General features: G+C 39.3%; 1 protein-coding gene across 3 annotated transcripts in view; it reads right to left on the minus strand.

The window, feature by feature from the left end:
- The window catches only part of THSD4 (thrombospondin type 1 domain containing 4), a 302,857-nt gene that overhangs the window by 118,073 nt on the left and 169,382 nt on the right, over positions 1–15,402 (minus strand). The window contains exon 1 of one of the 3 annotated variants that reach the window (XM_074600957.1): positions 7,341–7,780. The exons of the other annotated variants lie outside the window; for them this stretch is intronic. Coding sequence (XP_074457058.1) covers positions 7,341–7,412 — 72 coding nt within the window. The 5' untranslated portion in view covers positions 7,413–7,780. Of the gene's footprint in view, positions 1–7,340; positions 7,781–15,402 lie in introns of those variants that run through there. 3 annotated transcript variants of the gene reach the window in all.

Consider the following 15,402-nt stretch of genomic DNA (forward strand, 5'->3'; position numbering starts at 1 on the left):
GCGGGGGGGGGAGGGCGGGGGCGTGTTTTAAGAAGTGATATTACTTAAAGGCAACCACCAGGAGTTTACAAGAATTTCCATTCTTTTAATTAAAGATTTTATGAGTCTTGGAACAAACACATTCCTGTGCCCTATTATACATCAGAGCACTTCCAAAAAAATTCAGAGCCTTATAACATTACCATAAAGAGATAGGAAAACCAAAGAAGTCTTCTTTAGAAGAAAGACCTATGCATACAATGACTGTTAGGACTGAAAAACAATTACAGGGACCTATTTTACTTACTAGATTTTATTCCCCCCTTTTCTGTTGTTTGTGAGTACCTTTCAGTACATATATATACTACTTGCCACCTAAATTCATTGATCCAATTATACACTCAGCATATTTGGAACAAATACTAAAATTCTAAGAAATTCAAGATAAGCTTTCTGTGCCCGACGAAAAAGCATTTACGTTACAGTGATGAAAATACATTCATTAGCATTCAATTTTAAGTGAATTATTACTTCAGAAAGCAAAGATGAAAAAAAATTAAAGCAAGTAAATCAAGAGAACTGATACTGATAATGAAATAAGAAAGTATTTTATGAACTGTTAGTTTCCCGGTAAAATAGTATTTCCAGGTGTAAAATTCATGGTAAATTCTTTAAAACATACCTCTATCTAATAAGTAATCCAACAAGTTTCTAGGACAGCTTTCCAGAAAATGGTCTATGAACCATGTCTAAGAAACAAATTAGCTCATCCATCACACGTAACCATTTATTTGGTAATGACTTAATGAATTTAGCTTAACTATGGTAGGACCGAGCATGATGCTGTAACTACTGTGGGAATTACTGTAGCCCTCAATCTGTCTTTTAGATGTTTATAGCATGGAACAAGACGCTCAGCACAGCCTGAACCACAGCCTGAAGTCAAAAGGCTTTGGATCCAGGCCTGTGATCTGCGAGCTATTAAGGAGGTATCCTCACGGGCTTGTGCCAGCACACACCGCTCCGCTGGTATTTCAGTCCTCCTTCCCCACACGGATAGGCAAGGAGAGGCAGCACAGGAAGAACTAAAAGCCCTAGAGAAATCTTGAGAAGAAAATTGGAAGAACATTTATTCCGCCTAATCACCAAGGGTGAAAGAATACATTTTGAGTCATTTTGCTAGAATGTAAGTAACTTTAAACTGAACATCCTACTACACTAAGTTTCCACCACATTTTTTAAAGCAAAATAGGGTTGTGCTACTAATACTGCAGTTGATACAAACAATAAAGCTAGGAAGAGTGAGGCAAGAATGCCAGAGGTCAAATAAACCTGTTCTGTAGTACTTACAGCAATACAGAGCATATTCTTATAATTTGGCCATGTCTGTGGATATTTACTTGACAGGATTATTTTTCAACTATGGTATGTCTCACTTTCAGATGGTCTACTGATGATGTCAGCAATTACTGCCATATGTAAATTACCATCTGTTTTTTCTAACTCAGAATAGGGTAATTTTAAAGTAAATCCAAATAACTTTCTTTTATGCATGCTAAATAAATAAATGGTTCAATGCCTCCTTAGTTACCAGTCCACAAAGGCTCTCAAACATTCTCATGCTCCAAAAACAGAAGGGTTAAGGGTGATGTTTTATGGGAAAATATAGTCAAGGTGACATACCAGTTTCTCAGGAGAATCAATGGAAGCCCTATTAACCTTGGCTTGCAGATGGGAACACTCAGGTACAGAGATGAGAAATTATTTTTGTCAGTATGTCAGTGGGAGAAATTACGTTTTCTTATACGCTGGCCCCATGAAAGTCAGAGATGGAAATGCTTGTTTTATTGGGTCATACCACGTGCTCCCTGCCTATAATTGAAGAAGGTGTATCCGTAACTGCAGCCTGGTGACTGAGCAGACATAGGTTAACCAGTTCATTTCCTGGCCGTACAGAGTTTCTTTGAGATAGTGCTAGGATGCAAAACCACTAAGGTGATGGAAAGACTGGTTTGTCAAGCATATCTACAAGTTGTTCTTACTGACAACCGTTCTGAGCTTCTGAATGGTATGTTACCTCTCTGGACCAGGAATTTGTAAGCAATAGCTGTGTAACAGCACTCCCCTATCTCACGGGACTATCACAAAGATAAGAAAATTGAAGATAACAAAATCCACATATAGAACAGTAATTAAGGTCATGCCAACATGTACCATAAAGCTGAATGCAATAAATTAAGATCATTAACAGTCACGTAGTGTGAGCATTGCCACATCCATTCTCCACAGCGTCCTTCCACAGGACTGTGCTGAAATGCCATTACCCTACTCATGTGTGACCAGCTAATTAGCGTCTCCCCAGGCCTCTTCACAAGCACATGCCATTTGCCACACGTGCAGCAGCTCTGACCGTGTAACACCAGAACATTCCACTGGGTAAGGTCAGAAATTTTACTCCAAGTCAGAAGACAGAGAGTTCTTCCTCGACAAGAGAAGTCAGTCAAGAAACAGTGTCAAAAGGGCCATGACCAAGTTGTTTGTTGTTTTTTTCCTCTTGCTTAAACAGTTGGTTTCTGAGATCAGCAAGAGAAAGCTCCATTCCTATTGTCCCACCAGGAAATGAGTCCCAATGCTGGGATCAGCTGTACTCTCTAGCTAACCTCCAAAACCGACTGGGCAGACAGGAGAGAATTCTACACAGGGCTACACACACTCTGAACATGGTTTTTAAAATGCTCTGTGTTAAGGTGGTTCTTCCACAGCCCAGCAGAGCACAGAATTAATTCTGCATGCACATATGCATGCATATACACATGCACACGAAGTTTTATAAGTAAAATCACAACCTCAAGCTTACAATAAGTATCACAGGTCTTTAAGAAGGTAGGAAAGATAATTAGGAATGGAAGAAAATGTTCAGATTTAATAGAAACTCTCTTTAGTCTCCTCTGAAGCAAAACAATCTATTTTTAGGCATTAATGAAATCAGTTTACCTACAAAGATAGCATTAAAAGTATTTGTTGTCATGTAACTTAGTAATTGGGGTGTTTTGGGCCAGAAAGGGGACCTTGTCTCTGAGTGTGAAGTATGTATAGTTTGGATTGATGTCTGAACCAAATCTTCTAAAGTTTGTCATTAATTCCTGTGACAGTTTTCAGTTAAATATGCTTTGGACCTGTAAGTGTTCTTAAGTTTCTTGCAATGGGCTGCTTTTGTGTAGTGGGGCTTGTGGCCCCTGAATCTGTTCAGAACAGAATGGTCTTTAAAAATGTTGACTTATTGTCATATACATGCTAAGTTCACTTAGCATCTCTGGTTCCTGAGCCTAAGTTACATACTGCAGAGAGGACGGCCGCTACGGAAGTAGAAATGCAGTGAACAGGAGCTCACAACAATAGGGTTTTCTCCATCCCTGCGTGTTTATTCCCTGAGTGTAACTCGGGGCACTGTGTTCAACAGCCGTTCCAAGTATCGACGCATAAGCCTCCCATCAGAACCAGCAGATTCTGCAGCATACAGACTCAGACTCCAAGTCCCTCGGGCTCCCTTACACATTTTAGCAATTGGAACGTGATGTTTTCACCCTCTTTATGTCCAAATTCCAAAGGGGAGTATTTTACATCTGTGATTAAATAAATAATTAAATAATTTATAATAAAAAATCTATCACAACAAGCTTTGAGAACATTGTTTAGTATCTCCTACACTTCATGTTAACTGCTTTATGAAGAAAGCTAAATATCTAGTATTCAGATATTCTTAAAGCTAAACAGTATCCATATATTTAAGTAAAAATTTTGCTTCTATAAACAACTTTATTAAATTAACTGTAGCAAAAGATCCTGTTATCTGAACAAATACTATTCAAGAACTGCAAATAAATAGGTTCAATATACAAACCAGTTCATATTCATTTAAACCTGTTGAAAGTTCTGTGTTAAGTCATATATCTTGTATTTTTATTATTAGTCATATTATGACCACCTGCCACATTAAAACAGAGATCAAATCAACATTTACTTCCCTTTGTCCACACATTTTGTCAGCTAGACGGAATTTTTTTAATGCTAATAGAAAACAATACAAACAAAACTCAAAATTGTGCAAGTTGATTTTGCCTGTTTGCTGAGGAGGCCAGGCTGGTGACTTCAGTACACTTGCACAGCTTCACTGACACCTGTGCTAATTCAAGTAACACTGATAGTACTGATTCATGGCCAACATGTACAGAAGCTACTACAGCAGGAGAGGAATTCAGCCGAAACAACTAAAATCTCAAGGAAGGTGAAATTCTCTTCTCAAAATACAAATATCTATCAAGTATACTGAGAAAACAATATTTAAAAGGCTACTTGCTCAACAATGAGTGAAGAATAATGATATGCTTAGGAAGACATGAAAATACAGGGATAGGCTATTCCTCAGGAAGACTCTAGTTGCTTAAAGATTTCTCAAAAGTCCAATGTATCTAGTCAAACCAACGATTTTCACACTAGAGATGATTCCAAACCACCAGATTAGAAGAAGCTGGAAGGTGGAAACCTTGATTAGGTGTTGTTTTGAAATGAGGAGTTCAGGCCTCATGCATTCTGCATAGCAATATGTATTTTTACCCTGCTTCATCTTTATTTTCTAATTCCTTATCTCACAGGATCCCATCTGGTGCCAACTTAGCCTCAGCTCTTTTCTCAGTCAGAGAAGATATAGGCTGTCGATGAGGACAACTGCTCTTGGATACCCCAGAGAGAAGGAAGCGGAACTCTGACCCTCTATAGCAAGGCTGATCCTGGAAGGAGGTGCCAGCTAGAGCTTCCAGCTATGGAAGAAGAGAGTCAGGCTCATTTCCTAAGAAGCACACCAAAAAAATTTTGGTCTTGGCCACTGCAAACGTGTGTAAGTAGCAAAGCTATACAACCTTATTTCCCTCCTGAATGGAAAAGTGATGCAATGCAGTTTCACTGACTGCATGCCAAGTTGTTCCTTAACTTACAACAAATGAAAAGCAGAACATAATTATATACACATTAGAACAAGTGTTAGGGGTTCCTCAAGAATTACAGGGGTAAAAATGTAACAGTTGGATTTTTGTAACTGTTTATTTCTTGAACAGTCAAAGTTCTGCAGCATTAAAATACAGAGCAAGCAAGCTGGCAAGAAAAGCAACTTCCCCTTGACTTTATATCTATCACAAACTGACACTTTTATGAGCATAACTTTTAAAAATACATACCTATAAATCAATTAAGATATTCAGAGAAGTAAACAGAACGGTTCAAAGGAGCAAAAAACTACAACACGCAATCCTTTTAAAAATGGCTTCTCACTTCTTTCCCTGTCTTCAGTTCACTGTCTGTCCACCATGGGAAAAATCTTAACTAAGTAATTTCCGAGAGAAATAATATTTATGTAGCCAAGGTTCTGCAGCTGGAGCAAGGAACTGCACAAGATTATCGGGTGGTCTCTACAGGACAAAGAATTACTATATTAATAATAGTAGACAGTATATTTTTTAGTATATAATTTTCAAAATTAGCCATATGACCATAATAAAGGAGAAAATTTCTCACTACCTACTAAAACCTACAACCTAAGATTCACTGACAAAGTAACAGGCCATTTTTCATATTCTGTCTGCTGTATTAGCTGAAAAACTCAGAAGAACAGTACAGTTTAAAGTACTTGGCATGTGGATCACAGTGCTAAAACATTCCACATTGCACTTTTACTGCAGAAATTCATTTCCAGGTAAGAACACAGCATTGCTTTTATTTTACTTGCTAACGAGGATAATTGGCAGGCAACACTGCTGCTGCTCTAGATTTGTTCTTTATATGGATCTCTGAAGACCACATGTGCACACAGTGGTGACAGAAATATTTTCCATATGAGCCACCACACATTTTAAGGTCCCTCAGTCTGGACAAGGTGAGTCCATCTATCATTTTCTGTGCTCAGTAACAAGCAACCAGGAAGTTAAAAACTTCAGTGACAACTAGAGGGCAATAACACACCTTCTAGCATATCAGCTTCCAGTTGCTCTGATCATCAATCCATTCAAATTCCCTGAGCCTCCGCTGAAAACTTTTCCCTGCCTTAATTAGATCAAAGGCAGCACAAGATTTCATTAAAAGACATTTTCTTGAATCAAAACTGTTACAACTTCTCTTTTTAAAACACCCAAAAGCAAAATACAGTTTATGTCTAGACATACGAGCTAGAGAAAGTGGCAACCACACACTGTCGGGCAAGGTGTTTTTTCGAGTTCACTTCCACTTTCTTTTGCCAGGGAAAGTAATTGCTCTGGACTTTATTAGGCTACTATAAACTTATGTCAGGGCTAACAAAAGACAAAGTTCTAAAGCAAAATCACTCTTTTCAGAAGATTTACTCAAGGAAAGCATGTTATGGAACAAAACTTTCCAAAGATTCCTTTAAAATGCATAACCATACATCACATTTCAGTTAGAGCAAGGGAGAATTAAATGTGTTTTCTGCTAGTAACCTCCTTAGACGGAATATTTCATATCTAATAGTGCTATGCTTGACAAATTATTTCCTAAATGACAAACGAGTAGCTGAAATTTTCTGGTTTTGGCATGAAATAAGAATTTGATGAAAAACTGCTCTGATGAGAACAAAAATCCAGAGTATTTATCTTCGTAAATCAAGTAGCAACTTTTTAGAGTGTAACAAGGGCTGTTCTACTCCATTACTTAAGATTTCTCATATTAAGAATGCATAAAGTCCCTCTTTAATGATATGACATAAATTTTTAAAAAATAAAGTTCTTTCTGCCCTGCCACATACTAAGCATTACATATGTGCACAAAAAGAATGTTGTTAAAGTAATTGAGCCTGGAGTTTCTGCATGCTCCATCTTAAAGGTCCCTTCCAACCTAGCCAATTCTATGATCCCCAAAATATAACCTTTGTAAAAACTTTTTGAATCATGCACCTTTTTTGGTAGAAGATGTGAACAGAACACTACCATCTACTGCTGCAAAGAGTATCGTATTTCGCTGTATGTTAGTAAAGAAAAATTCACAAGTTACAGCCGTCTCTCACAGAAAGCACATTGCGTATTGAATTGCAAGAAGTGAGCTTTTAAACTACTCTCCCTTAGTACCTAGAGGATTTTGGAAAGAAAGGAAAAAAAACAAAACCAAAACAAACAAAAACCGGAAAAACTCCCCACACTAAACCAAACCACAACAATAGCTTTTAACACCTGAATGCAATTCCAAAACGTCTAGCAACATAAAAATCATTCACAATTCCTCTTGAGAGCGGGGAAGGCACCTCACGGCCGGGGCGCAGCTCCACGCTGCCGAGGGGAGGGATTCTCCGGGACTCTCCTTACCTGCCGGCCGGGCGCGGCGGGGAGCGCCGTCTGGGAGCAGAGCAGCGTCAGCGCCAGGTACCTGACCACCATGGTTCCCGCCGAGGAGAGCCCTCTGACAGCCAGCAGACCCCCCCGGCCCGCCGGCCCCGGCCCCGGCCCCGCAGAGAACGGGCGCGCCGAGCTCCGCGCCGCGGCTGCTCCCGCCCGGCGGGGCTGCGGCGAGCGGCCGGGGGCTGCGGCGAGTGAAGCGGAGAAGGGGAGGGAGAGGGCTGGCCAGGCTCGGCATCTGCCGGGGTTGCCGCAGGAGCCAAAGGGCGACCTTCCCCGCCGGGGAGGTCCGGCAGCGCCTGGAGAAACGGCGGGAGCAGCCGGCAAGGATGCTGCGGCGGCGAGCCGGTGTGCGGCTGCGGCTGCCGCTTAAAGGCACAGCACCGCCCCTGGCTGGGATCGCCCAGTCGGCTAGGTTGGAAGAGAACTTTCAGATCATCGACCCCAATCATCAGCCCAGCACTGCCAAGTTACTCTAAACCATGTCCCTCAGCACCACATTTACGCGTCTTTTAAATACCTCCAGGGATGGTGATTCCACCACTCCCCTGGGCAGCCTGTTCCAGTGCTTGACAACCCTTTCTCTGAAGAAATCTTTCCTAATATCCATCCTAAACCTCCCCTGGCGCAACTTGAGGCCCTTTCCTCTTGTCCTATCACCTGTTACTTGGGAGAAGTAGTAGTTTACAATCAATAAATCATAAATTAAGATCTAATCAGGAGGCAGCCTACGGTTTTACAGTCAGCCCCACATCAGCGCGGTCCTGTGACACAAATGATCCTGCCAGGGACTCGGTCAGAATCCGCTGGCTCTCCCTCCTGCCCACAGGGAACCTGAGTCTCCATTTGCTCTCAAGAATGTCACAACTGCTTCCTGAGATGGACCCCCGGCCTTTAGCACAATCCTGGAGCACAATATGGATGTAATCTCTCTTTCATATTATAGCTGAATAAAAGCAATTTTGATGTATTGTCCAACCTATCAAATAACCTGCTTTGACTAAGCAAGCTGAAGAGCAAGCCTTTGAAAAGAAAATCTTTTCTTTTAGAAGTAAGACCTGTTTTCAAGTAAGGAATAAAGCAGTATTGAAAGCCTGGGACAAAGCTGAATGAGTACATCTCACAAGCAGACCACTGAGTGTTTGTCCCACAAGTGAGTAAAATTGCAAACAGAGCTATAAAAGTTGGAGGGCCTCCCTTTGGTTGAGTATGTCTGATTGCAATCTCAACACAATAGGCATTTTCTTATGGTAAACTAATCAACATAAAAATACAGAATATAAAAGAAGGTTTGAACCCCAATGATCTACCACATTGAACAGCAGGAGAGAAGAACTGCTTTATAAGATGCACAGGACACTACAGTCCTGTATTCCCTTTCCTTCCCTTTCTCATTTTAGTTTTTAACGTCTTCCAACTTCACTGTTGCCTATTTAAGTATTTTATCATGGGAATGTGAGACGTTATGTCTTTCGGAAAGTTCCAATGCCTGAACTCAAGAACTCGCACTATATTCTCATGTTTCATGTAAATACATATTTCTTATCCTTATGGTTGCAGGGGAAATCTCAAAAATATGACCCAAGAATAACCTGATCTCATATGTCAGACAGTAAACCACATGAACTCAGAACACAGGTACTTTAAAATATCTCTAGATTTTAGGAGGCAGGAAGTAAAAATTTGGGTGAAATTGAGAAGCACACCATTACTATGGATTAGATTTCTTTCTGTAATTTGGTAAGCTTTGTATACACAGCTGAATATGTCAGACTCCTCACCCTATTTTTAAACTAGCTTTACCAACCACTCTTTTCCTCTGCTATGAGAGGTGAAAGATACAAGTATTTTCCCTCTTTTATTTTATATTCAAAGAAATCATAACAACAGAATACTTTTATGTATTACAGAGCTTTCGGTATTGTGATTAAACACAGTCAAAACTCCTAAACCGGTATAGAAAATTAGCACTCTCACTGCTGATAAAAATCCAAATTCTGCTGTATTTGAATTTGGGTATCTGGTTCTCCAGCACAGTAAAATCTGACCTGTATTAACCAGATGTCATTGTCACTGTGCCTCTCCCCTCCCAGGCCTTTCCTTTCATAGACAACTGGCCTTGCCTGTGGCGAGCCCTCCCTCTTCCAACCTGCTCACGGTGCTGGGAGGAGATTTCAAAAGCCAGAGTGCGATTTCAGTGGGGAGCCCGGAGTGGTTCTTACAGAGCTGTGAGAATGGCGACTGACAGCCAAACCCGCAGGTTTTGCAAACCTGACGCTATAACCTGAGCGGTACTGTCTGGCAAAAATCATCCAGAACTCTCTACTCCTGTGCTGATCTCACAAATACAGCACCTCCCTTCAAGACCTCAATGAAAGCAGCATTTTCCCCCTTAAGTCAAGCTGAAGGTTTGCAGACCATACCGCTGTGCTGACAGCTAAATGTAGCGCTGCCATTACAGGTACTTTGTACACTGGTTGCCTATGGCAAAGTCTCCGGACTGAAAAAGTAAAGCCAAATAAACTTAAGGAAATTTTCCATCAAAACCCTGTCAGGAAGCCAACCTGTCCTTCCATATTTTTTTGAAATATCTAGATGTACCACAAAAGGAAAAAGGATAGTGAGCAAACTGCCAACTAAAGCGGAGTTCAAAACACTTCCAACATGAGCGCGCCAACTATGATACTTAAAACTACAGTTTCAGTGCTTAAAAAAGTTTAAAAAGAATACACCATTTCAGATGCTGCAGTGTGTAACAAAAACTCCAACACTGAAAGTTGCTTCATACAGAATGACTACTGTTTCCATAAAACAAAGCTTTGCCTTTTTCTGCAGTTCTTCACAAAGTGAACTAATTTTTGTGAATAAATAAATAGCACAGGAACAAAATTGCCAGTCGTCTCTTTTTTAGTGGCAGGTAGAAAAGGAAACTTAAAAAATGAGGAGTAACTGTGATTTTAGTCTTCTCTCTGCTGATCATTCCAGAATGCAGTCTATGCTCTGTAAATAATAAAAAACCCTATCAAAGTCTAACTGAATATGATTAGGATGCATTTGTGAGCACAGAAAATGGTACTACATTCCCATTTATTAAGTCATATAACTAATTCTTTCCATATGCATTTAATTTTTCCTCTACAAAAACATACAGGCAGAGCTCCCTGAAATCCAGAAGCCGGTGTTCTGTTCTCCGTATTAAGAGAAAAGATCTGTCCATACCTGCAACTCCGCTTTCAAGCTCAATCCAGCTGAGCTGGATGGAATTGTGCGTGATCACAACCACAGCCCTTCTTCGCAGCACAAAGGAACTTGGAACTTAACCACTGTGCCAAACCCGCACTGCTGCAACCACCATCAGAACGTCCCTGCAAACCTCACCAGTCACTACACAGGAGGTTACAAAACTATTGGTGCAACAGAAACAAATCACTTCATGACTGAAGAGCTATTTCAGATACAAAGTTCTGCAGCAGCAGATTGAGAAGCCAAAATACCTTGCAATAGTAAAGTTGAAGAAATAAAACGTCTCTCATTTCAGAACAAAAGCATCCTTGTTTTTACTTAGAAACAAACAAACATAGCAAAATAACACTGTAAATATTTTAGGTATACCATTTAAATACAAAATCCAATTATTAAAAAAAACCCAAAACCAACCAAACAAACCCAAAAACAAACAAACAAAAATACAAAAAAAACCCAGAAAAAGACATCAGAATCTTTTGAGGAAAGTTCCTATCTCTTACTCTCAGAAATTTAAAGACACAAAAATTCACAATGCATCTTTGGATAGCACAGTTCTCATTTAAAAAGTACTGACTTTCATTTGTGTCAATCTCAAGGGGTTTGCAAATATGAATCAGTTTTTGAAGTTTGCTTACTAGCTACCCCCTGAGGCAATTGCACCTAAATCTCAAATAAGGACAAGTTTGTTAAATTTATCAAAAGCAAGCCATTTCTCCTCCAGGTCTCTCAGCCTTCCTGTAGTTCCACGTGAAATCATCAACAGTATGCTCACGTCAAATCACTCACAGTTACTTCTTTCTACTAAAGGTATATTTGCTTAGAAAGTTGATCAAATTCCTAATATAAAAGTCATAGTAAGAGAAAGCATGAGCCAAAACAACATTCTAAAGGCTTCCTTTCTACTTCCCATAGCTTTAATATTTGTAGAGGTTAACTCTCAAACTCTTAAAGCAAGGTAACATGAAGCATAACTACAAATTTCAGGCTGAACTACTCTAGAATAAGACAATGAATGATTTCTATGTATTTCAAAGTATTAATACGTACAAGTGAAAATCGTTGGTCTAATTCCCATTTTGTTATCATGGGTACATTGTGGATGCTACTGAATGTGGGAGGGAAGAGAAGGTTGACTGGGATGTCTGCTGGTGCTCTGCTGAAGCATGTAGGAAGATAAAGGCTGAAACAAGTCTGCTGCTACAGCATAACCCATAAGCCCTAACTGTTTCTTAAAACAAGTCTTTAAAATGGCATTCTGTCAATTTGCTTTGGCCAGACACTGTCTTTCTGGAATCACTCACAGGAAAAGCAAATTAACTAGACACTGCATATTCCATTATTTAAGAAAAGGTGTTGAGTTTTTATTTCAATGTTCTATGTAAAAATTTAACAGAGGAGAAAAAAGGCTGAATGTACTAGAAATTTAGTACAAATTACATGAGATGCTGATGAATAATAGAAGAAAAATCAAGTGGAAAATCTACTACTTTTTGGTTTTATTTAATTGGTCATCTTCCCCAGTTAGTGATCTACAGGCTACTTACAACAAAAAAGGAAGAAAGGTTTAACAGAGAAAGTCTTATATGCCTGACGAAGTCATGTGTAAAGATGGCTGCCATACATAAAGCTGTCAGATAGGCGTTGCCAATAATTATCTCATTTTATTATTTCCACGAAGCATTACCTTCTGAATTTATTATTCAGATATTTTAAGGTTAGAATAAATTACTGTTGTCCTTTAGCCTGAACTACTGAGAGACACTGGCCATACAACTTTATTCAAAATTTCTTCTATGAGTTTTCTTGATTAAAAAAAAAAAAAAGTTTGTGTTTAATTAAACACTTGAAATAAAGAAAAGGTCTCTTGCCACCCCACGTGTGTCTCTGAGCAGGCAGGGACCTTAGACTGCATAAAGAACGTATTTTCATTGAAGATTAAACAGTGTGCTGAGGAGGATGCATGCAGAAGAACACCGCTCCCTGCCCTGCCTCCTTGGAATCAGCAAATACTGCAGCTGAACCACAAAGGGATTTTTTTACCCTCATGGAGGCTTTTGCACCCACTTCACCAGTTTCTGCATTTCACTGGCCAAAGTGAAGAAAGCGAGCAAGAAAGTCTCTCCAATGCTCTCTCCTTCTAGAGTTAGAGCATTTTTCCTTGCTATTGCAGCCCTTTTGGAAGAGGCATCTTCATACTCACACTGAATCTGAATTCCATCAGCATTTCTATCTTTTATTGACCAAGAACAGATGAAATAACAACAGGTAGAAGAAGGACCAAGAAGGAGTGTTTGGACTTTTACACATGCCATTAAACAAAACAAAACCCACACAGCTTGGGAAGGGAGTCGAAGTCTGAGCCTAAAGGTTAAGTACATGGAGCCGCAGGAGAGCAAACCCCAGACACTGAGCACCAAAAAAGGAAAAGGAAACAAGCCCCAGAGCCTCACATCTATTTCAGTGCAGCTCAGCATTTTTTCTTGGTTGAAGTTTTAACTCAGTTAAAGTATTTCAGATACTAATGATTTTCTAAGTAACTCCCACGGTCTTATTTGTACCCTTTTCCTCAAAATTTTTATTAAGAAAGCAGCTGACTTCACATCATTTCTTATCATAAGAAACCTTTAAGGGGATGGTTAGGCCCGGAAAAGAATTCCTTGCAAAACTGCAAAACTGATTGTCTACCAGAATACACCATTGCATGGGGCAGCATGTCTTCCACTACTGTCTTAAGTACTGAAGGTAGGGATATTCTTATCTATCTGTACATCTCATCATTTTTTGATCCCACTACACAGTTATGAAAAAGACAAAGGGATGCTGTGGAAAAAACACATTTAAAGAGTTCTTAATAAATTATCCCATACAGTTATTTTGTGGCCTTCCTAATGCTTTTATTAGTTAACCACTTTCCAACTCACCTTTCAACTTCTATTCCTGCTTGTTTCCCTTTCTAAACTGAACAATCCTAATTTTTCCACTTGTTTCTCATCTAAAGTCACTCCAAGTTCTGGCTTTTCCTCTGTTTCTCATCTTTTTGTTTCTTTGTTGTGAAGCGGTAGAGATCTGATCAGATCAGTTCAGAAAGTACACGATTAAAAAAAGGTATTATTGCATCCTGTGGCATTACAAAGTAATTTTCAAATAGGCATTTGTGTATAATTAGGTCCGTCCACTTATTTTACATCCCCGGAAGTTTGTCAGTTACTTCAGGAATAATGCATTAGTTTTCATTATCATCTGCCTTTTCTCCTCTTACCACCACAGTACTGGCAGTGCGTGGGGCTTTTAAACTACACCCAAAGCCTGAAAAGGAAATCCGAGCATTTCCTTCCTCCTCTCCTGACTCTTAACTTGGTAAAGCTCAGACTTTTGATTACAAAGCCAGACTTTACTGAAAAGGTCCACCTTCAAAGAGCTGAGTATTAACCTCAAATTGATTTATCATCTTGAATCTTTCCTTCAGTACTAAATCTATTATCCCTTTCTCTTTCCTGGCATGACAGTGTGCTAGAGGGAAGAAAAAACCTTTGGTTGTCACCTGCCCCGGGCTGGGCTAGAATGCATATTTTTCATGGCCATATTCCAATTTTCTGTATTTTGACGATAGAATTCTGGTTTATATCTCAAGTTCTCAAAGCACCTCTTTGCCTCCCCAGACAGTAGTTGCAAAGTGCAAGCAGAATAAGGCGACATTTATGAGGCATTCCTTCCTCTGCCCAACACTACATTTTGACAACAGAACAAGTGGACACTATGCTTGGAACTTCTAATTGTTATGCATACCACTCATTTTGTGAAAAAAGTGTTTTGCCTGCATTTCTTAATCAATGTCTTCTGTGGCATTAAGATTTTTAGCACCATATTCTGGTCCTCCTCACACTTTATTTTAATATCATTTTCTTACCTCTTTTCATAACACATGATCCAACATAATACATGCTGTCTTGTACTTCTTCCTATACATAAAAAAGCGATGAAAGCAAGAGGAAAAGAATTCTTTGATGGATCATATTTAGTCTCTTTCTCTGTATGCATAAAAACCAGACACACATTTCTAGAAAACTAACTCTCATCACACTAGTTGCACATAAGGCATTTTGATCCGTGCAAATCACCAGCCACCTAAAAATAGGAACTGAAGGAAAAAGCATGCCTTACCCTTTAAAATATTTGAACCCCTTCCTTTGCATCTATCACCAAACTGGAAATAAACTGCTTGGTACCACTGCTATATTTGAATACTTTACCTAAAACAGGAAATGGGACTAGGCCTGTTCATCTTTTAAAAAAAGTAAAGCCCCCCCCCCCCCCCAAACCCCTTTAAATAATCTTTAACTAAACCAAATTAATTATAAATTACACAAATAATGTATGTCTGTTTCCCATGAAAAGTAAGCCTCCTCCTAGAGAAAACATTCTGAATATAAGTTTGAATCATGGTGTTTTCAAATCTTTCACTTCTTCATAAGGGATAAAGGCTGATAATTCTAACTTTACATGTAGAAAGTATTTTAAAGATACAATAAGGAAAAAGGTGAGGCCTTTGGATCATGTAAGTATACTTATATTTTAATTACAAAAACAAATAAGCAGAGGTCCTGGCAAAAAAGCACCAAACTGCATTGCGCAGTAGGCCACGACCTACGCTATGAATCCTCCTATGAAGTCAGAATTATAAAGGAAAGTCTTTTCTCAGGTCCAAAACTAAAACACATTAAAACTAGATTTTAGCGCTAAGATGCATTTTCCCAAGTGTCCAGTTGGCAAATGACAGCTACATCAA

The sequence above is a fragment of the Larus michahellis genome, chromosome 9 (genome assembly GCF_964199755.1).
Source record: "Larus michahellis chromosome 9, bLarMic1.1, whole genome shotgun sequence".
NCBI lineage: Eukaryota > Metazoa > Chordata > Aves > Charadriiformes > Laridae > Larus > Larus michahellis.